Source organism: Thalassophryne amazonica, chromosome 20 (assembly GCF_902500255.1).
Source record: "Thalassophryne amazonica chromosome 20, fThaAma1.1, whole genome shotgun sequence".
Lineage (NCBI taxonomy): Eukaryota > Metazoa > Chordata > Actinopteri > Batrachoidiformes > Batrachoididae > Thalassophryne > Thalassophryne amazonica.
In genome coordinates this window covers 22,877,820-22,901,665 of record NC_047122.1, presented here as the reverse complement: position 1 = coordinate 22,901,665, position 23,846 = coordinate 22,877,820, and the positions used below count along the sequence as shown (strand labels likewise).

The 23,846-nt window shown below is 40.6% G+C and overlaps 1 protein-coding gene across 1 annotated transcript in view; it reads right to left on the bottom strand.

Moving 5' to 3' along the window:
- The window catches only part of LOC117501335 (cell division control protein 42 homolog), an 80,651-nt gene extending 72,555 nt beyond the window's left edge, over positions 1–8,096 (bottom strand). Inside the window, exons 1-2 of the mRNA XM_034160191.1 lie at positions 8,012–8,096; positions 2,639–2,743 (exon numbers count right to left, since the gene is read on the bottom strand). Coding sequence (XP_034016082.1) covers positions 2,639–2,743 — 105 coding nt within the window. The 5' untranslated portion in view covers positions 8,012–8,096. The remainder of the gene's footprint in view (positions 1–2,638; positions 2,744–8,011) is intronic.
- Between the last annotated feature and the right edge of the window lie 15,750 nt (positions 8,097–23,846).

Here is a 23,846-nt window from a genome sequence, read left to right as displayed (position 1 = left end):
CAAACAGTCGCTCCAAGGCGCTTTATATTGTAAGGCAAAAGCCATACATAAGCCATAAGCCTAGCAAACAGCAAATGTCGGCTCTCCCCAGTATTTCCGTGATTGAAGCCATACACACACGCATAGGCCACTTGGCTACTACAACCCCTGGCAATAATTATGGAATCACCGGCCTCGGAGGATGTTCATTCAGTTGTTTAATTTTGTAGAAAAAAAAGCAGATCACAGACATGACACAAAACTAAAGTCATTTCAAATGGCAACTTTCTGGCTTTAAGAAACACTATAAGAAATCAGGAAAAATAACTGTGGCAGTCAGTAACGGTTACTTTTTTAGACCAAGCAGAGGGAAAAAAATATGGACTCACTCAATTCTGAGGAATAAATTAAATGTACATGTAAATTTTCATCCCCAAAACTAACACCTGCATCAAATCAGATCTGCTCATTAGTCTGCATCTAAAAAGGAGTGATCACACCTTGGAGAGCTGTTGCAGCAAGTGGACTGACATGAATCATGGCTCCAACACGAGAGATGTCAATTGAAACAAAGGAGAGGATTATCAAACTCTTAAATGAGGGTAAATCATCACGCAATGTTGCAAAAGATGTTGGTTGTTCACAGTCAGCTGTGTCTAAACTCTGGACCAAATACAAACAACATGGGAAGGTTGTTAAAGGCAAACATACTGGTAGACCAAGGAAGACAAGTGTCAAGACAGAAAACTTAAAGCAATATGTCTCAAAAATCAAAAATGCACAGCAAAACAAATGAGGAACGAATGGGAGGAAACTGGAGTCAATGTCTGTAACCGAACTGTAAGAAACCACCTAAAGGAAATGGGATTTACATACAGAAAAGCTAAACGAAAGCCATCATTCACACCTAAACAGAAAAAAACAAGGTTACAATAGGCTAAGGAAAAGCAATCGTGGACTGTGGATGAAAGTCATATTCAGTGATGAATCTCGAATCGGCATTGGGCAAGGTGATGATGCTGGAACTTTTGTTTGGTGCCGTTCCAATGAGATTTATAAAGATGACTGCCTGAAGAGAACATGTAAATTTCCACAGTCATTGATGATATGGGGCTGCATGTCAGGTAAAGGCACTGGGGAGATGGCTGTCATTACATCATCAATAAATGCACAAGTTTACGTTGATATTTTGGACACTTTTCTTATCCCATCAATTGAAAGGATGTTTGGGGATGATGAAATCATTTTTCAAGATGATAATGCATCTTGCCATAGAGCAAAAATTGTGAAAACATTCCTTGCAAAAAGACACATAGGGTCAATGTCATGGCCTGCAAATAGTCCGGATCTTAATCCAATTGAAAATCTTTGGTGGAAGTTGAAGAAAATAGTCCATGACAAGGCTCCAACCTGCAAAGCTGATCTGGCAACAGCAATCAGAGAAAGTTGGAGCCAGATTGATGAAGAGTACTGTTTGTCACTCATTAAGTCCGTGCCTCAGAGACTGCAAGCTGTTATAAAAGCCAGAGGTGGTGCAACAAAATACTAGTGATGTGTTGGAGCGTTCTTTTGTTTTTCATGATTCCATAATTTTTTCATCAGAATTGAGTGATTCCATATTTTTTTCCTTCTGCTTGGTCTAAAAAAGTAACCGTTACTGACTGCCACAATTTTTTTTCCTGATTTCTTATAGTGTTTCTTAAAGTCAGAAAGTTGCCATTTAAAATTACTTTAGTTTTGTGTCATGTCTGTGATCTACTTTTTTTCTACAAAATTAAACAACTGAATGAACATCTTCCGAGGCCGGTGATTCCATAATTTTTGCCAGGGGTTGTATAATATAGATATATGTGTTAAAAAAAGTAGTTAGAATTCTGCACACTGCTCAGGAATCAAAACAACCATCAAAGTCTATTAAAAGCCAATGCTTCTGTGAGCCACTCAGTATGTTTACATGTGATTTAGTCAAGCTACAGCTATAGCTCGACATGGTCATTCAATTGGGCATCCAGTACACAGACAGCGGGAGGAATAGATTTACTAACCAAAGTATGTTTAACTCTGCCATGGCAGGTGGTGCTGTACCCCTTTCAGCTAGTTGTAGCGCCATACATTTCATATTTTCTGCACACGTTAATCATATTACAAACAAGCGCAACCATGTAACTGTCTTCCTCTCCTACCTCCGGGTCAAAGGCTGGGGAGGAAACTGTGGAGCTCGAGCGGAAAGTCTCGGCTAACTCAAGCTCAGTTTAGTCCAATTTCAGTTGGACTAACAATTTTAAAAGTCTGGTTTTAGTCAGACTGATGCAATAATTTGATCTTTTTGCATGTCATGTATATGTACTAATTTATTTATACATTTGGAAACAAACCAGGTTTAAATCAGGGCTGATTGACTAACTTAGGGGAAAAAAATTCACAGTTGTCTGTTAAAATAAGTAAATTTTGGGGAAAAAATTCAATGCAACTTGCACTGGTCATTTCAAAAATGCCTTTTGCATATTCTTTCGTCTATTCAATCAAAAAACAAAAAACAACAAAAAAAAAAAATCGATCTCATCTTGTTTTGTTTTTTTTGGGGGGGGGCACGCTGAGCTTTCCAAGTAAAACTGTACAACATGATGTGATCAATGCACCATCTTGCCGACAAACTCACCGTGGGGACGTACTCTGAGGGAAACTTGTTGGTGGTGTAAGAGATGAGAAGGCAGGTTTTCCCCACAGCACCGTCACCCACCACCACACACTTTATCGTCTGCATCTAAGAACATTTACGGACACAAACATCAATCTGACAGCAGCATCATTCACCAACAATCAACTCAAGTTCAATCAACAAGATGTAAACGGTTGGACCTGATCTGCATAAAATCACAAATCATTTTATAAAATTGTGAAATCGGCCATGTCTCACCAATTTTAAGACATTTTTCCAAAGTTAACATGTAAAGCCTGAACCCACAGTTAGAATGTTTACTTTATTGTTACTTTTCAGTCTGAACTTCTGTTTATATCCAACAGATCCTTGTGATATTACAAGGCAAGAATGTCGAAGAGATTAAAAGGTTGATTCAGACAGAGCAATATAGTCTCGATTTCACATTAATAACATGAGAAAGTTTTATGGGTAGTAAAACAGAGGTCCACAAGGGTGCTGAGAGCATCATGCACAGAGGCACTGTGTTGAATAAAACATAAGCCATCGTGTATCTCATTTACTTTGACCAGCCATCCTGTGACTGCTAGAACATTGAGCTACTCGCATGCCGACGCTGCTGCTCATTAAGACAACAATAGTTGGAAGGTTTGGGCGACAGCTTCATCACTAGTTCTTTGTTTGGGCCACTGGAAATCTGTCGAGCCATGCAGACATTAAGTGAAGGAATCATGCCACCAGTTGTATCAGGATGAGTGATGAGATCAAGTCCATAAGAATTTGGCCATTTATAAACTTTTTGCTGTTTTCGCCATCTGGCATAGCGTGTTGTGAAAAACAAAAACTTTTGCAGAGAGCTGCATAAAATTGACTGTGCTGACTCAGAAACAAATTAGCATTATTACAGCTAATTAAATAGAAGTATAAGTAAGCATTACTGTCACGACTGAATAAACTGCAAATTATTTTGTGATTACTTGATCAGGCTTGGGCCATAAAATAAATATTTTAAAAAGTTAAAATACATATAATTTGGAGGCATCTTTCAATTAGTTTTACTGACAAACACTCCAAAATTAAAATGCATTCCATTAGCATCTGAGAACGAGTTACAAAAGAGGTCATATTAATCTTAAACCAGTTTACCATTAATTTAACTCTGTTTAAAACCTCTGATATCTATCTTAGTTGTGGTAGGATACACTGCTGTTGTGCATTGATACATACACCACAGTTTTGGAACAATCTTGAGACCTGACTGGCAGCAATGCAGGCAGACCTGTCAGTCTAGAATGCCTTTAAATCAGCTTAAAATTACTTTAAACCATGCTACCCTTGATGTACACTGGTTTAAAACTGGATCCAACATAGACGTAAGACAGTTTTAAATATTTTACTTGTCCTCACATTCAACAATTTGAAATAAAACTTTGGGGATTTTGTTTGTTGTTAAATTATATTAACAGCAGCAAGAACTACAGATATGTGATCAAGCTCACAAAATAATGCGACTGGCTCTGCTGTACTATTTCCTCACGTCTTATGAGTTCTGTGATAAAATACCTGAATTAACAAATTCATCAACCTGTCTGTGTATATGCAACACGTAGTAACAAAACAAGTACATTTTTATCTCCCCTTTGATGCACTGGAGTGGAACTATTTTCTTTTATGTCCATCTTCATGTTGTGCTCCTGTAGCGTGAAGTTTCATGGAAATCCACCAAAATGTTTAGGAGGAATACCACTTAAAGGACTCCACACATTTTTTTGGTTGCGGCGGTATATTTTTCACTAATCTACTAAACATTTTATTTAACTCAACTAATTAAAGTGTGATATGTAACTGTGGGTCTGCAGAAATCCAAGAGGATTTCATGCTGAAGTTGCATTGAAGAACAGGGGGAGCAGAGGAAGACCTCAGTCTCTGCTCCTGGCTACACACCTGTTTCAATCTATATACATGTTTGCCAGATCCAATTTTAGCAACTTATTAGTTTTTGTATTTAAAAAACAAAAACAAAACAGCATCTGTATTGGGAAATTTCGTTCGTTCACCAACAACACAATGTCAAAAATTCCTTTAGGTCATAAACTATCCCCATCGGTCAACATCACTAATACGAGGTCTGTCCAAAAAGTATCGGACCTTTTTATTTTTTGCAAAAACCATATGGATTTGAATCACGTGTGATTGCATCAGCCAAGCTTGAACCTTCATGCGTGAGTTTTTTCACGCCTGTCGGTTGCATCATTCGCCTGTGAGCAGGCTTTGTGTGAGCAGTGGTCCACCCCTCTCGTCAGATTTTTATTGCGTATAAATGTCTGAACGATTTGGAGCTTTGCTGCATCAAATTTTTCCAGAAACTGTGAGAGACCTCCAGCTGGACACCATTCGGAAAATTTAGATAGCTTTCAGCGATGATTTTATGGGGATTACACAGATTAAGGAGTGCTCCAGCCGGTTTAAAGACCGCCCACAGCAGCTGAGAGCGCGCCACGCTCCGAGCGCCGATCGACAGGCTGAAACCCCGCTGAAACAACCAGATCATTTCTAACGTGAAGGCTTTGTTGATCCGGGACGTCGTCTGACTTTCACAAAAAAGGCAGAAGGCGTGGACATCAGCACAATCTACTGTTACAGGAGTTTTTCTCATGGAAAGAGAAGCGGAGGATTGCACCACCGTGCCGCTCATGGCGCGGGACAAAATCACCTCCGTGTTGGTCTCACAGGACGGCTTTCAGGTGGCTTTCAGACGGCTTCCGGTTGCTTTTCAGTCGTGTGAGTATCTGAGAAATTGTGCATGAGCTGGACATGCCCCAACATGTCCTGTGAGGCTTCATCACGGCGTTGCTTTGCGCCATGCGGCTCCGCCGTGATGCGTGGAATTCCTCTGCACGTCTATCTCAATGTGCCGAAAAAGTGCTGATGTCCACGTCTTACGCAATTCCTGTGCTAGTCAGACGACATACCGGATCAAGACAGCGTCCACTTTAGAAATGAACGGCACATTCCACTGTTACAGGAGTTTTTGTCATGGAAAGAGGAGCGGAGGAATTCCGCGCGTCATGGTGGAGCTGCATGGCACAAAGCAACGCCGTGATGAAGCCTCACAGGACATGATGGGGCATGTCCACCTCATGCACAATTTCTCGGATACTCACACGACTGAAAAGCAACCGGAAGCCATCTGAAAGCCATCTGAAAGCCACCTGAAAGCCGTCCTGTGAGACCAACACGGAGGTGGTTTTGTCCCGCGTCATGAGCGGCACGGTGGTGCAATCCTCCGCTTCTCTTTCCATGAAAAAAACTCATGTAACAGTAGAATGTGCCGAAAAAGTGCTGATGTCCACGCCTTCTGCCTTTTTTGTGAAAGTCAGACGACGTCCCGGATCAACAAAGCCTTCACGTTGGAAATGATCTGGTTGTTTCAGCCTGTCAATCGGCGCTCGGAGCGCGGCGCACTCTCAGCTGCTGTGGGCGGTCTTTAAACCGGCTGGAGCACTCCTTAATCTGTGTAATCCCCATAAAATCGTCGCTGAAAGCCATCTAAATTTTCCGAATGGTGTCCAGCTGGAGGTCTCTCACAGTTTCTGGAAAAATTTGATGCAGCAAAGCTCCAAATCGTTCAGACATTTATTCGCAATAAAAATCTGATGAGAGGGGTGGACCACTGCTCACACAAAGCCTGCTCACAGGTGAATGACGCAACCGACAGGTGTGAAAAAACTCACGCATGCGCACGAAGGTTCAAGCTTGGCTGATGCAATCACACGTGATTCAAATCCATATGGTTTTTTCAAAAAATAAAAAGGTCCGATACTTTTTGGACAGACCTCGTATTATTCTTTTGCAGTAAAAATCACACACAAACAGTCATAGAATTGTTGCAATTAGAGATGGTTTTTAACAAGACAAATCTGCTCTAAAATCACTCAAAACAGTTTGGTGCCTACAATTTCTTAAAATAAACAAATGTATAAATAATTGTGGAAACTTTCTTTTGAACTCATTAGCTACAGAGCAACAAATAGAGGTAGAGGAAATATTCTGACCTCAGTTTGTCCATAGAACTGCAGTCAAACAGTGAGATGATCTTTGGGTCAAAGAAAAGTTGAGCAAATGTTGGTGTGGCTATATAAACCTGCCTCAAAATATTTTATTTGTCCTTCTTTATGACAAAGACTGGATGGGGCTCAAGCACAATAACAAATGCAGACATTTTACTTATTTTATATTCCTTTATCATAATTTATTTGAATGCACTCTCTTTTCATCTTTAGTGTGATAGTTGTTGTAAATTAAGTAAATCAAATCCAAAGCTACCAGAGGTAAAATGGTAACTGGACTGCATTTATATAGCGCTTTTCCATCTGCATCAGACGCTCAAAGCGCTTTACAATCATGCCTCACATTCACCCCAATGTCAGGGGTGACATAGGTAATGTTGACAATTTAGGCACACCATTATTGCACCCTGAAGTACCAAGTTTGGCCAATAGCCTATGAACCAATTTCAAACATTTCAAAACAGCTGCTTCGTTTAGTGTGTTGTAACGGGAAACTGCTTTTAAAAAGCACTCTTTAGTGATGACCTTATTAAAATTGAAAGGTGTAACAATTATCCTTGGAAATTGTAAGATTTCTGAAGTATTCACAATTATTGTATTATTTTATTACGCTTTGAGACCGCACACATTTGTTCTCGTCACTATGATGACTAGTATTATCAGTTTGGCTCACGTGCGTAACAAGGAAAGACGTGATAATACATTAAATAACCTGGTCAACTTTTAAATACCGATACGAGCGCTTGTTGTCAAACTTGAGATTTGGCTACACGACACAAGAACGTAACCGGGTGGTGCCTTTCCGTCACTTCCGCGTAGCAAATCGCAGCAACAGCTTACAAAAATCACACCCTGACCATAAGACGCTTCATTACATGGTTTCTTTAATAAACTTAAACATAACAAAAGTGACACTTCGGTGACTACCGACAGCACTTCAAAGAAAAAGTTTCCTCCTCGGGAGCTAGCTAACTTCATCTACCCGGAGCCAAAACGGCATGTTTGGTGTGAGTTGAAAAGAAAAATCAAAACCTAAACAATAGTACACAAGAAAAAAATGTTAACAAAAAGCTGTTAAACTGTCGTATGGTTTTACAAATGTTACAGCGCAACTTTTTAATTCACAGGCGAAATAGCACAGTTAGCAGCCGGCCGGTTAGCTTAGCTGTCAAATGTCAGTCATAACTTTTATAGCAGAGATAAAAAAAAACAACAACCTCAAAACAACATATATTTGCTAGCCATTTCACCGCCGATATTGATCGGTTTATAAATCTCAGGTAATAACAGTGACAGCTCTTACCGTGTCCGTCCGCAGCTACTGCTTCTGCCGTGCTGCATTCAGGTGCACTCTGTAAAGTCCGCACTTACACGATGGAGAAAGACGGTATGGAAGCCCATTAGCACCAGAAAACGCATAATATAACGGAGAAACATAAACAAAATTTGACGGCGTATGAATGCATTTGAACTTTTTTCACATTCAAGAAAGGAGCCAGTTGAAGCCATCTTGCGGAGTCAAATAAACAAGATAAATTTAATTAAATTTACATTTCAGATACATTTACTACGAATAAAAAGCAATTATTTATTTTGTTATTAATGTAAGAAAAGTTGGCCGAAAGCATATTTAAATAAATATGTCAATATATTTAATAATTTTAGATACATTAAATGTCATTTAGTTGAATACATTTAAATGCAATTAACTAGTGCGTTTAGGATGTCTGGAAACAGCATAAATTGAGAAGGATTTCCATAATACGATACATAACCAAAAGTGTGAGAGTGTATGTCTTGTTGTTTCGATGCATTTATTTATTTATTTTAAAAACAAGCTCCACAGGTTTCTGATAATATATCACACGTGCAGTTTCACTGGAGGCATGAGAAACTAGAACTGAAACAGATGGCTTTCGTTTTGATTAATCTGCCATTATTTATTTGGTACTTTATTGTACATAATATTCCGTGCGTGAACGTAGCTGTGTACCTGTTTTGTTTGCTGTTGTTTTTGTCAATCCATCTTTACGCATTAAAACCTGAATGACCACCAGGGGGCGATAAAATACACCGCGTGTTGTTCAGTGCTTGTTGGCCTGGGCTCAAACAAACAAACAAACAAACAAACAAACAAACAAACAAACAAACAAACAAACAAACAAACAAGACAAAGCAATTATATAAATAATTAAAATACAACATTTAATACATCTAGAAAGTATTCACAGCGATTCACTTTTTCCACATATGTTACAGCCTTATTCCAAAAAGGAGTGAATTCATTTTTCTCCTTAAAATTCTACTCACATAATGACAACATGAAAAAAGTTTTTATTTTATTTATTTTTTTGCAAATTCATTAAAATAAAAAATAAGAAATCATACATACATAAGTATTCACACCCTTTGCTCAATGTTGATGCACCTTTGGCAGCAATTACAGCCTCAAGTCTTCATAAATATGATGCCACAAGCTTGGTGCACCTATCTTTGGGCAGTTTTTTCCATTCCTCTTTGCAGCAGCTCTCAAGTTCCATCAGGTTGGATAGGGAGCATCAGTGCACAGCCATTTTCAGATATCTCCAGATCATCCAAGTACTAACCAGATGCCGCACTGCTTAGCTTCTGAGATCTGATGGGATCAGGCTGACACAGAGCAGACCGGCAGCATAAGAAAGAATCTGTAGGTACTCAATTCAGTTTCAGTTTAATTTTTTACATTTATATAGCGCCAAATCACAATAAAGCTGCCTCAAGGCATTTCACACAAGTAAGGTCTAACCTTACCAATTACTAGAGCAAGCACAGAGGCGACAGTGGTAAGGAAAAACTCCCTCTGATGATATTGAGAAAGAAACCTCAAGCAGACCAGACTCAGAGGGGTGACCCACTGCTTAGGCCATTCTAACAGTTACAAGGTTTTTCAAAGTTTTACAGAGCTGAAGAAACAGAAAACAGGAATTTAAGACATCTGCTGCATCAGCTTCAGGCAAGGCATCTTGTGGTCAGGCCAGCATCCCATTGTCTACAGACGCCACTCCTGTGCATTTCCCTCCGCACCTTGGACAGAGAGAAAAAGAGCAGAATCAGTTGGCTGGAAAAACCACATCTAAGGTATAATTCATCAATATTAAATCAACAGGAAAGCAGAGAAAATAGTAAGGAGGTTGCCAGCCGCGAGCCCCAAGCTTCACTAACAGACCCACAATTTAGATAAAGTTGAGGCCAAGACCTGTTCCATTACTAATAAAATTAATTTAAAAAGATAGTAAGCATAGTTCCGTACTACAACAGTATGCTCGCCATATGAGAGGGAGAATAAATGTGTCTTAAATCTGGACTTGAAAGTCTCTACAGAATCTAACTGCTTCATTGATGAAGGGAGATCATTCCACAAAACAGGTTCACGATAAGAGAAAGCTCTGTGACCTGCGGACTTTTTATTCACCCTAAGGACACAAAGTAGCCTTGCGCCCTGAGAATGCACAGCCTGGGCCAGTACGTAGGGTTTAATTAGATCAGCTAAGTAGGGAGGTGCTGGTCCGTGAATAATTTTATAGGTTAATATCATAACCTTAAAATCTGACCTCACAGAGACAGGAAGCCAGTGAAGAGCATGAAAAATCACAGGAGGGACCAACACGAAGAAACCAGCAAACAAACAAGGAAAAGGCGCTGCTTAAATACAAAAGCAAACTAATGAAGGACAGGTGTGTAAATTAGGGATACAGGGTCAAAGGTCACATGACAAACTAACAACCAAAAGGTAACTCAAAACTATACAGACATCTAAGGGTGAGTAGAAAATTAAATAAAACATAACAACAACAAAACACAACACAACAGAGGAACTCACAACCTACAATCTCAATCCAAAAATACATGATGCAAAAACAAATGTAGAACTCAAAAGTTAAAGTACAACAGTGGAAAAAAACTAACACGAAGACTAAGAACAAATCAAGATGCAATCTAAGCACAAACTACAACAAGAAGTAAATAATAACCAAAAACTAAATCAAGGAACACAGAGAAAATAAACATGGAACTCAAAAGTGAACCAAGTGCAAACTGGGGGCCAAAACATGATAAACCTATGAAACACATAATGAAAACTGATGAGCAAGAAACACAAAGATATGGTGAACTCGGTACAGGGGAAACATACAGACCACACAGACAGAGGACTGATCACAAAATGAACAGACAGACCACAGACACAGACAAAGGACAAACCTCCAGGAGAACACACAGGAATGACTGACAGGGAAGAGCACACACTGAATACAAAAGGGGTGCGGCAAAAGACAATAAACACACAAACGTAGACACAGAAAAAGACAGGGGGCTGGACACTGAGGACACTCACGCAGGACAGAGACATGAATGGAGGGTACACCACAACAGTACATTGCTGCATTCATCTCTCCCTCAATCCTGATTAGTCTCCCAGTTCCTGCTGCTGAAAAACACCACCACAGCATGATGCTGCCACCACCATGCTTCACTGTAGGGATGGTGCCTGGTTTCCTCCAAACATGATCCCTGGCATTCACGCCAAATAGTTCAATCTTCGTCTCATCAGACCAGAGAATTTTGTTTCTCATGGTCTGAGAGTCCTTCAGGTGCCTTTTGGTAAACTCCAGGTGGGCTGCCATGTGCCTTTTACTAAGGAGCAGCTTCCGTCTGGCCACTCTACCATACCATATCTGTGTATGTCTGTCTGTCTCTCTGTCTGTGTCTGTCTGTCTGTCTCTCTATCTCTGCGTATGTCTATCTGTCTCTCTGTCTATCTCTGTGTCTGTCTGTCTATCTCTGTGTATGTCTTTCTGTCTCTCTCGGTCACCCATGGCTAACTGGTGGATGGAAGTCAAGGACATTGTGCTGCTCGTCTTCCAAACATAATCCCATTAAAGTAAAGAATTTAATTAAAGATTATCTCTCGCACATAACGACACACAAACATGCACGACACATGCACACAGGTGGAGCGGTGTGTTGCGTCGAGTCTCATCCACAAGTACGACGTCCAAAGAGGTGTCGGAAGCACAGAAAGCACTGAATTCCCCCTCTTGCCTTGTCAGTGTGCATCAGTGTCACTCTGCAGTCCACATAAAGCGCTTCGCCTTCAGTGTTTCAAGGACGCTGCACAAAAAAACCCCAAAATGCTCCCACAACAACCAGTTTAACCTCTGAATAGGATATTAGACACCAACAGTGGACTTACTTGTTGCTGCCACTAAAATGTTTTCTTTTACAGAATGCATTATGTTTAATATTCAAGTTATCACTCAAGTGGTGTGAGTGTTCAATGTACTGAACACTCACACCAAGTTTGGTGATAATTGGGCCATTAAAAACAAAGATTTGAACAAAGTACACATCAGTGACCTTGAAATTTGACCTTTTGACTCCAAATGAATTGGCATGTTGGGTCACTATGTGTAATATAAATACCAAGCTTGGTGAAAATCAGTAATCTGTTCACAATTTGAAATTTTGCCTGACTGATTGACGTCAAACCTGCTGGCTGTGCCGCGGGAAAAATGACCACCATGCTTCCGGCTCCGTATATTTACAATAATGCAAACAAAAAATCATACTCCATGTTCCAAATATGACCGCACAGCCAGTAATCCTGAGCTGTAATGTAACTGTGACCAGAATCCATTTAAAGAGTTTAAACTGGTTTTCTTTCTCCGGTTTGACCTCGATGTGACCACACGCAACCATGGATGCGCTGTTGGTTTGGTGAGTTTGACAGCATCACTAGGAGGCGGTCACAACTGTGAAACAGTGGGTTCACAGGCTGCTGCGAAGGTCACAGTTTGGACCGACTCCAGGGCAGGACCACAGATGCGCGGGGTAACGCCGGCAGTTAGGCCGCGGCACAAACACAAACAAAACGGCTCCACAGTGAGCCGTAGAAAAGTGACAGAAGAGGAGACAGAAGGGCCTCGTCCTCACCGTCCAGACTCTGGACCAGAGCTTCACTGCGGACCGTCCACTGGGGTGACACAGTTTCTGCTGCATCGATTCTCACATCTCTTCATGGCGGCTTATGTAAGTGTAGATACATTACATTGAACCCCACTGCAATGATGGAGGGAGACAGAGAGAGAGAGAAAAACCTTCCATCCTCCCTCGTTCTATTTTTACCTCCCTGCTGGGTGATGAGGTGCAGCAGCACCCCGTCCTTATCCCTTCATCCCAGCGTTCCATCCATCTCCTCCTCTTCCTCTCATCTCTCTCTGAGTCATCTCCCCTCCCCCCTGTTACACCCTCCTCTCTCCTCTCTCTCTCTCTCTCTCTCTCTCTCTCTCTCTCTCTCTCTCTCTCTCTCTCCTGCTTCACTATTTTCCTCACTGGCTGTGGAAGGCAGGCCACAGAGGCAGCAGGTAAAGACAGAAAATCTCTTCTTTTATCTTCCTCTTTCATTCCTCTTTGAGCTGTTTTCTTTTTCCATCCATTGTGTGTCTGGACATTATTAGAATTTTAATTTTTTTGAGCTGTATTCTTGTTGATTGCTCACTGCAGAATGATGCCATATGAGAGTCAGAGCGGTGCTTCGGTATATTTTTTTTTGGGGGGGGGGGGGGGGGGGCTACTGTGCTGGATCAAGTATTTTGCATGATTCTTCAAAAATAGCTGATAATGTGTGTGTGCATGTGAGTGCACGTATATTCATGACTCTCTCTCTGTCTCTATGTATATGTAATATACGTGTATGTCTGTGTGTATAAATCCAATGCACCATTTCAGCAAGTTAATATTTGTCGGCAGGTGATTTTGTAATTTTGTGGTCTAATACCCAAGTAAGACTGGCCACTGAGGGGCGATGAAGACGGCTTGGCTTCATCTTTATACACAGAATCTGTGCAGACAGCGGACACATTCAGACAATGGATGCTTTACCATACATAATATATAAATTCATACAAAGGTGTGAATTTATATTATTGATTGATTGATATTAATGATGTAAAAAAGACAGCAAATATAAAATAATGCTCCAATGCTCTGCAGGAGGTTTCCCTTCTCTTTAAAAATAAATAAATAAATAAATAAATGAAATTTAAAAAATGGGAAAAGATAATCAATATTATTTAGAGCAATGATGCATTAGCAGATGTGGATTCTGGATCTTTTAAAAAAGAAAAAAGAGGCATCAGAGGCTGATTAAAATCCTGCACGTGCTGCCACACTGGAATTTTATTTTATTTTATTTTTAATAAACATGACTTCATCATGATACCAAGTAAGTGTACCAATCAACCACATTTTTTTTTCTGTGGATCAATACCAACTTTAGATAATCTCTCCAGCCCTATTGGTTTGTGAAGATATAGCAGTAAATGCTTTAATACCTTGTTTTTTTATTGACCTTGACTTTTGTCTGATCCGAAAGTTAATCATCTCAAGATATCGACCTAAGTAATATTCCCATCAAGTTGGGTGAAAATACATTTAGCTGCTTTTTAGTTATCTTGTTCACACATGCGCGCACACACACACGGGATAACGGCCTGCTTTGCCGGCGTGCAGGGTAATAAATAAATAAAAATATCTTTCATTTGCTTAAAGAAATTTGGATTTTGTTTTGACATTTTACTGCATTTCTCAGTGATATTACTGAAAGCAGTCACACATGCAGTTTGTGACGCAGGTTGAGCTCTGTTACGATTAAATATACACACAGGATTCATGTAAATTTCAATCCCATTGCCAAATTTGGGGATGTTGCGGTGTGAAGATGTGTGGAGGTCCGTCCAATAAGGAAAAAGTCTTTAAATGCCCCCCAAAAGCTTTAGGGTTCCAGTAGCATCTTAAGAAAAAACAATTTGTATGTCTAGAACAAGCACTTCCTACACAGGCCCAGAGGGCCATCGTGCCGGTGCTTGTCCTTATACCGACGTGTCCAGGTTCCACCGGGAGCAGGTAGCTACTTGCCTGATGCCGTGAGACAGGGTTGGGCACAGACAGTGGAAATACTGAGGCTTTTCATCATCTGCAACACAGATCCCAAGCGTCCATTGGTCTTCCAAGTTTTCATAGTTATGGCGCATGAAAGCTGCAGTTCCACACAGCAGCTCTGTGTGGTGCTGTTGGGAAAAAAACGCTTCTGAAACTCACCTGGAATTCAAAGAGGAAGCTTCAGTATTTCTCACAGTCTTGTTTTTCTGATTTCTATTCAGTAGAGGTGGGCGATACCGGGAATTTTGGTATTGATCCGATACCAAGTAAATACAGGCCCAGTATCGCCGATATCGATACCAATACTTTTTCATATTTGAGCTTCATAGATCCAAAGGATCCAAAAGACCTAGAATAGAGTTTCTCCAAACATTGTACATGACAACAAAATACTTTATTATCACAATCAACATTTTTGTTTAAAAAAAATATCACACAACACAAAACAAAATCTCCTGAGGTAGAGGGCTGACAAACCACAATACAAGGGTGCACTGCTCTGTGTTGTATGACACAGTGCAGCGCTGCTCTTACAGAGAGTAGACTTTGATGAATCTGCGTGTGCATCAGTCAGTGCGCGCGGGAGAGAAAAAAGCTTGAGTATCGATCTTTTTACACGAGGATCGTTCAATATCAATACCAGTGTTGGTATTGATATTAGGATCGATCTGCCCACCCTCTATTATTCAGGGCTTTCACCAGTGGCAGTTGAGCATAGGGGGCCTTAGCTGTGATTTGGATCCCCTACGCTGTCATTTGGGCCCCCTATGCTGTGATTTAACTAGGATAGGAGAGGTTTTCCTGTTTTTACTTAAAATATTTCCCTTTTTCTTTTTCTTTTCACATGATTAGTTGTTACACCGTTAGATTCCAAGGTGAACATCACTGAAGCTGAACTTTTATTTCTCTAGGGGCTCTCAGGCCGTGAAGTACCAAGTCTAACATCCAAACGGGTCCACAGGTCAAACTGTGCTCGTCACAATCATCTTAAAGTCGACCCTCGTTAAGTTTTACAATTTGGAGTTCAGTTTTTTTAGGCTTCAGACTTTATGTTTGGTTTAACTTTCCTAACGGAGCCGCGCGTTATTGTTCCTGTTGTAGCATGGATGGGATAGACAAGGTTTGGGCATCACTGACGCCGGCCTCAGAGCAGCTGGAGAGTTTCAAGGAAATGCCCAGAAAACTCAAAGTGGTGTCCTAGAGATAGTGAGGGAATACGTGGGTGATAACTGAAGCTTAACTACGTGTTAATCTGAACATCCTCGCTCTCTTTCTTCTTCATTTAATTTATCTCTCATCTCATTCACCTTGCCTCATTTCCACTCTACATTTCGTCCTCCATCTCTCTTGCTCTCTCCTTCCTCCCAGCCATTCTCTCTCTCTCTCCCTTCTCTACATATTCTCATCTTTCCTCCTTTCTCTTTAGCCATCATCTCACTCCTCTCTATTCCTTCTTTCCTTCCTTCTCTCTCTATGCATCCTCCTATGCACCCTTTCTTTCTCTCTCTCGACATAGATATCTCTCCTTGCATGCCTTCATCCCTCTTTCCTCCCCTCCCTTGCTCGCCCACTCTTTTTTTTTAGTGATGTTGCGCTTTTTGCTGAGCGCCGCAGTCTCTGGTAGGTGTGGTGTGATGCGTTCATGGGTGTCCTTGGTGCTGCTGCTGCTGGAGAGCTTACGTAACCCACGGCAACAACACTGGGCCAGAGACACACACAGCGAATGATGAGAGAGAGATAAAGATGGGGATCAATGAGTTGATGATAATGAGGGAGGAGGAGAATATTTATGTTTATGGAGATAAATATGTGTGTTCTGTAGATGTGACAGCAGTGTAACTATAAGGCTATAAATCTACTGCCAAAAAAGACTCGAGGCCAACCATATGGATTTTTTTTGGGGGGGTGGGGGGGTGGTGGGGTGATACTGATGTTAGAGAGTAAAAAAAATTGATGAAACCAATATTTCTGCTGATATATACATAAAAATGACTGATTCCTAAAATTTCATTATCAAACTGTTATGACAAGAAATATTATTGGGATGGGCTTTGTAAATAACTAGAAATTTAACAACAAACCAACCAATAAATGTCACATTGACTTCACCCAGATTGGCAGTTGCTGTGTCACATTGCTCAGTATTTGCACAAAATTGATATCTTGTCTATTTTGGCCCCGTCTACCTGGTGACATAGCAACCACTTGTCTCTTGTTGCTCTAAAATGCCTACTCTGACTGAAAATGAATGGCAGCTGTTCACTTTGCCTCTGTGACCAAGGGGTGATGGGGTCCCAGTCATACTTGACAGCATTGTAAGCAATGCTGTTGGAGCGCCTTTGGCTGGGCACATGATATAATAACGCTATTTTCAAAAGCTAATGTGTTTTCTGCATTGTTAATTCAGTAAAATAAAGGGTCTCATATCGGCAAAAGTAATGTTGATACCGATATGAGGCAAAGGGGTCATATTGGCCTATATTATCAGACAACTGATATATCTGTGGGGCTTTAGAAAAACAAACAAACAAACAAACAAAAAACAATGCAATAAAAAGCAAAAGAAAAAAATAGATGTTTGCTATTACTATGGGTGCCATTGTAATGGCAATTCGCAGTTTGTGTATGGTACCGTATCAATAGTAGCGGCCTAAAACTTAAGCCAAATAAACATGCAGATCAATACCAGACCCAGTGTGGTGACCCTGAGCAAATAACAAGAAGCCAAAATAAATTAGATGTGCAACACCACCTTTATAACACAAGAGCAGCACCAGAAATGACTAGAAGTCACTGCACCCCTTAGTTTCTGACAACTCATAATATGCACACCAGAAGCATCATTGTTCGCGTCGTCTGCCTACCTTCTACCACCAGGGGGCAGATTAGTGCAGTATGATTGTGAGAGGAGAACATCATCTTTATGTTAATGAGCAAACTCCTCTCTGGTTGTTGCCACTGCAGAAAATGATAACACACCAATATGATATTTGTTTGACTTGCACAGATGTTCCTTTAGCAGTCAACTAAACCCACCGGAATCGCTAGCTGTTGTTTTGACAGCTCAGTATTTTTTTCTTCTGCCACTGTTGCTGATGGAGGCATTACATCTTATAATAATTGCTGGTACGTATTTGTGTGTGTCTGTCATGTGTAGGTTTCTGGACTACCTCCTAGCGGCTGCTGGGCCAATCTGCTCAAAACTTGGCACAAGGGTTTGGCTGGGGGTGGAGCAGTGCATACTTTATTATCGTCATGATCAGCCTACAACCCTAAAAGTTACTGGGGTCTGAAAAAATTTACTTTTCCCCCTATGCGATCCGGCTCGGCCAAATTTGGCAGTTTTAGGGATTCGGCTATGTGTTTCAAGGTACAAGCCTGAATTAGGTCCCGATATGGTTGGAACCCTGAAAGTTATTGGGGACAGAAAATACGCATCCTCCAAAAATGGAAAGTTACATTCTATGGTCAAAATACAAAGTGTATTTAAGTGTAAATCTGGGGTGCTTATCCACAGTGTCAGTCTCTGCCAATGGTACCAAACAGTTCTACTTTCTACATTTTTATAAATCACAGATTTATTTCACAATAAATTGTTCAGTTTTCACCAGTAACCTTTTTTTTCTTTAGAACACTGGCTAAACCTAATAACAGGTTGTGAAATAAATCACAGATTTATTTCACAATAAATTGTTCAGTTTTCACCAGTAACCTTTTTTTTCTTTAGAACACTGGCTAAACCTAATAACAGGTTTCTCTTACCTGCATTAATTTTGGAGGTCGTGCAGAAAGAACACTGAGGATATGTGACAACACGTGACTTTGCAGTAACTTATTACACAGTGTGAATAGAATTAAGTTGAAAGTGCTCAGGTTGCACGAACTGAAGATATAAATAATACTGTAAATGTCTCAAAGAGTCGACACAGCTCTTTTTTTTTAGTGTCTTTGGCTGCCTGTGAGTCACATTAAGGTCTCTGCAGATCAATACAGAATTCATACAGTATGGAGACGAGGACAGTGTGAAAGGACTTTTTGATATATGGGTGCAGTGGTGTATGCCTGGAATATCAACGAGCAGAAAGAAAACACCCACAGACGAGATGATCAGAGATGAAAATTGGCAACGGTGTTCCTCATGTCTTGGGTCAGTGCAAGTTATAATGCGGCACTTACACAAAAATATGAAATTCATCATGAACCAGGTTTGAGAAATGTTTCAGGCTCTCAAACCTGTAATGGACTGATGGCAATACTGAGGGCTGGAACTGAATCCAGCTACATACAGCAAAAATCATTTTACAGTCAACGTTTTAATGACATTATTTCAAATTACAGAAAACAACTGTTTTGATGAACAGTTGGTTCTCAGTTATCAAACAAAAAAGCCAAATTGATTAAAAAACACAATACATCAATAACACTAACAACACTGTTAAACTAACATGAACTACAATAATAACAATGAAAATCCCAAAACCCCTGAACTCCCATGGTGCATTGCAGCACAATGTCCATTGTTCACTGTTCTTAGATAATATCGCTAATTTCTCCAAAAATATTAGTCATAAATGGTAAATGGACTGCATTTATATAGCAAAAAAAATCACTTTTTCCCCTATGGGATCCAGCTCGGCCAAATTTGGCAATTTCGGGGATTTGGCTATGTGTTTCCAGGTACAAGCCTGAATTAGGTCCTAAAGTCTCAAAGTCTTTACAATAATGCCTCACATTCATCTCGATGTGAGGGTGCTGCCATGCAAGGCACCCACACCGGGGGCAACTAGGGGATTAAGGACCTCGCCCAAGGGCCCTTAGTGATTTTCCGGTCAGGCTGGGGTTTGAACTGACGATCCTCTGGTCTCACGTCCAACGCTTAACCACTAGACCATCACCTCCACCTCCCCTAGTCCTATCAACTTCTGTTTTCGCAGCATTCATCCTTGACCCAAAATACATAAGCATACCAAATGGCAAATTAAAAGGGTTTTTTTATTGTCATGTGCACAGTAAAAACATGCAGTTATACTACACAGTATCACACAAGGGGAGGTTATGGTCTAGTGGTTAAGCATTGGGCTTGAGACCAGAGGATCTTTGGTTCAAATCCCAGTCTGACCGGAAAATTGCTAAGGGTCCTTAATCCCCAAGTTGCTCCCGGTGTGTTGGGGTGAATGTGAGGCATTATTGTAAAGCGCTTTGAGCGTCTGATGCAGATGGAAAAGTGCTATATAAATGCAGTCCATTTACACAATGAAATTCTTACTCTGTTCATTTTCCCTAGAAAATCTGCATGTAGTGTTCCATTACTTATGTAACCCATCATCTTGGCTTTACATTTTAATTAATTTATGTCAAGTTGTAGAGATTTGCTGTCAGTTTAAGGTTAAGAAAGATAATTTTATACATTTTTATTTTTTGGATTTGAAATGGCATAAACAAATTTTAAATGTGTGAAATACCAAGTGTTCCAATACTTTTGGATGGCTCTGTATATTCTACCAACTCTATCAAAGAACACCTGTGCAATATGATTGAATTTCATTGATTCACAGTTACTCATATTTATTGTATGGAAATCTTGCACAAAATTTAATTCAGTTAATCTGGTGAGTACTTTATTTTATTTTATTTATTTATTTTTTTGAGTGTGTTCTGAATCAATTCACATTTGGTATAAATGGTCGAAAAATGTTTTCAAATGAAGGCATTCCCTTTCGGTCGACAGTGAGCATGTAGCACTAACATTCAGTATGGGAAAAAGCGAGATGTCTAATAGTGACATTTTGTGAGATCTCCTTTGTGTCGCTGCACACAGACGGTATCTGCATAGCAACATCTTCTGTAGATAATGTGAAGTATTGAGGTTCTCCTTCTGTGAGCGTTGTGGCAGAGGTTAGGATGACGGTCATGGTTTTGTTTGTTTTTTCTGACACTGAGAAATACAAAATTGATTTGGGATTGAATCATAAGCCTCTGTGGCAGGCAGTGTGAGAATTCAACATAAAACCTTTTGTTCTTTGCAGACTGAACTGATCCATGCTGAGCCATGTTTAAGTTGGATGGGGGTAGGGGTGGGAGGGTGAGTAAAATCATGGAAACTGGAGCTTGTGTGAGAACGTTGCGCCATGCTGTGCCCTATTTGAAGTCTCAAGCTGTTTTTCCAAAGAGTCGGATGGCGGCCAGAGATCCATCTTTCCGATATTAGTGCTGCAGGATTTTCTGAGCCGCCTCTGCTGGGAGAGAAACACCAGCTGTAAACAGGAATGAGGGAAAAACCAGTACCGAACCAGTACCACCGAAGAGCTGCTACTATTAGATACAAAAGGGGCACATGTCTCCCTTTTGCTTTATTTGAGATATTTTATTTTAAACTGGTTTAATATTTTATCCAAAGAATCATCTGGTGAAGTGTAATTAAACACCTTCAAATGGGGTTAAAATATTAACAATAAAATGACTTCAACTTAATCCAGTTAAATCTGATTTAATCCGGTTTAAAAGATGTAAAAAGGTTCAGCCTATGTTAAACTGTCTGAAGCAGCTTCATCTGGATTTGAAACCAAATACCTGTGTTGTTTTTTTTGTGTGTGTCTGACTTTAAAAATCTATAATCCAGTAGGAAAGTGGTTTGAATGGGATTTTCCAAACACCGGCTACCTTTAAAATTTTTCCACTGTGATGTGAACTTTAACTGATTTTAGGCATTTCACAGAATCACTAATTCATTCTTAAAATAACTGACAACCTACTTAGTAATGAAAATTACCATGTTACAGGAGGGGCACAGTGGCTTAGTGGTTAGTACTGTTGCCTCACAGCAAAAAGGTCATGTGATCGCTTCCCGCCTGGTCCTTTCTGTGTGGTGTCTGCATGCTCCCCCATGTTCTAGTGGGTTTCCCTCCGGCTTTCTCCCACTTCCAAAAACATGCAGGTTTGGTGAACTGGTGACTCTAAATTGAATGTGTTTGTCTGTTGATATAAAAGGGTTTTAACAATGAAATGGACTGCATTTATATAGCATTTTTCATCTGCATCAGAGACTCAAAGCGCTTTACAATTATGCCTCACATTCACCCATTCGCACAAACACACCCACACGCCGATCTCAGGGTGCTGCCATGCAAGGTACTACACACCGGGGGCAACTAGGGGATTGGAGAATTGGCAAGACGGCTGCCACCAGAACCACGACCCCTCACCTGTCCGTCATGATTAATGAGTTGGGCAAGGCGATACATTCTCAGACTGTGTTAACCATTGAGAATTTAGACGTAACTTGGATAACATCTCAGAGCAAATGTACGCCTTGCAAAGGAAGATGTCGGAGACCAAGGAATACTCATAAATTGGATTTGGTTGGTCAGAGGATGTGCAAATGTGTTTTCTCTGCTCAACCAAAAACATGGCAGGCTTATCAGCCTCCGAAGGTAAATATGCCCCGCTGTTTTCCTCCAGAAGAATTTCTACGGCCTTGGTGAACCATGCAGCTGCCCTCTTATCTTCTGCCCTCCCCGACAGTCGGTCTGATGTTGTCGAGGCAACTCCAGACATTATGCACACACTGACAGAAACTGATACAAACTCATCTGACTGATCCGAACTCATCTCAACTGCACTCATGACGCACGCCCCATCTCCCTCCCACCTCTATCACCCCCTCCTTGCCTCGGCCCTGCCACTCCCCCCCCACGCTCACAGCTGCGTGCGACACTGCTGCTCCCCCCCCCCCACACCACCCTGCCCGACATTCACATTGCCTCAATTCGGATGACAGACTGTCTTAAAGTTTATAAACAATTAAATGTATATGTATGGTTGTTCTAATTCTGATGTGTGCCATTATTACGTTCAACTAGTAATATTTGTGGATTAATTGTATTTTTGACTGAGGTGATTGGGTAGGAAGAAATTTCTTTACACTTGTAATGACAACAAATCTATCTATCTATCTATCTATCTATCTATCTATCTATCTATCTATCTATCTATCTATCTATCTATCTATCTATCTATCTATCTATCTATCTATCTATCTATCTATCTATCTATCTATCTATCTATCTATCTATCTATCTATCTATCTATCTATCTATCTATCTATCTATCTATCTATCTATCTATCTATCTATCTATCTATCTATGTTTTAAGGACCTTGCCCAAGGGCCCTTAGTGATTTTCCAGTCAGACTGGAGTTTGAACCGAGGATCCTCTGGCCTTAAGCCTAACCCTTAACCACTAGACCATCACCTCCCAAATGGATGGATTATTAATTACACACCTCCAATGTGCAGATAATTATTGCTTTAAAAATGAAAGATTGAAAACGCTCAGTGTCTTTACAATCACACTCACCTAACACTATGGGTATGAAGGACCTTGCTCAAGGGCACGTTAGCAAAGGTAATGTGAGTGAGCTATGTCGTGTTTTATAGCTTCCCCACCCACAATTCTCTGTTGGTGAAGGGATCACTCACTTCTCTAACTATTACTCCAACATGTCCCCGTGTTCATAAAGGTGATGGATCGAACATACTGAGCCCCAAAATGTGTGAGAAACACAACTACACGCTGGGCAGTGATGGTAAAATCTCAGCCAATTGCAGCCTCCAGTTTGATAAAAACAGTGGGAAAAAAAAGGCATGAATAATTTACTTCATAAGACCTTTGCTCTAACCTGCCTCCAGAAACAGCAAACAAACGATGACTCTGCAGTGATGCATTTTAAAAATAGACCTTTTTACCCCTGAGGTCTCTCTCGATTTTTCTCAGCCCAGTTTGGAGCTGTCAGGTCAGATCAGGACTGGATGCATGTACTGGATCCACCATACTAGAGAACTACCCTGTGTCCCAGATGGCAACCACACAGGCAGATATCCAGTCCATCCCCACATCTCCAAAGGAACCATCTATCGGCTGCAGCCAACTAAAATGTGGGGGTGCCCTTGATCTTCTTCAGCTGCTGGGGTGCTCAACACTGAGGCACCTGCGTGGTGGATCATCCACAGAGAAGCACATCACATGGCCAAAATGTCAAAACTGATGTGCCCTCACAATGCAAGTGATACCCCTCATCATCTGAGTCTTCCTAAGGATCTCAAAGCAAAGTACCCAAAGATCCTTCAAAAGGTACTGGTACCAAAGACATCCAGCCCATGCT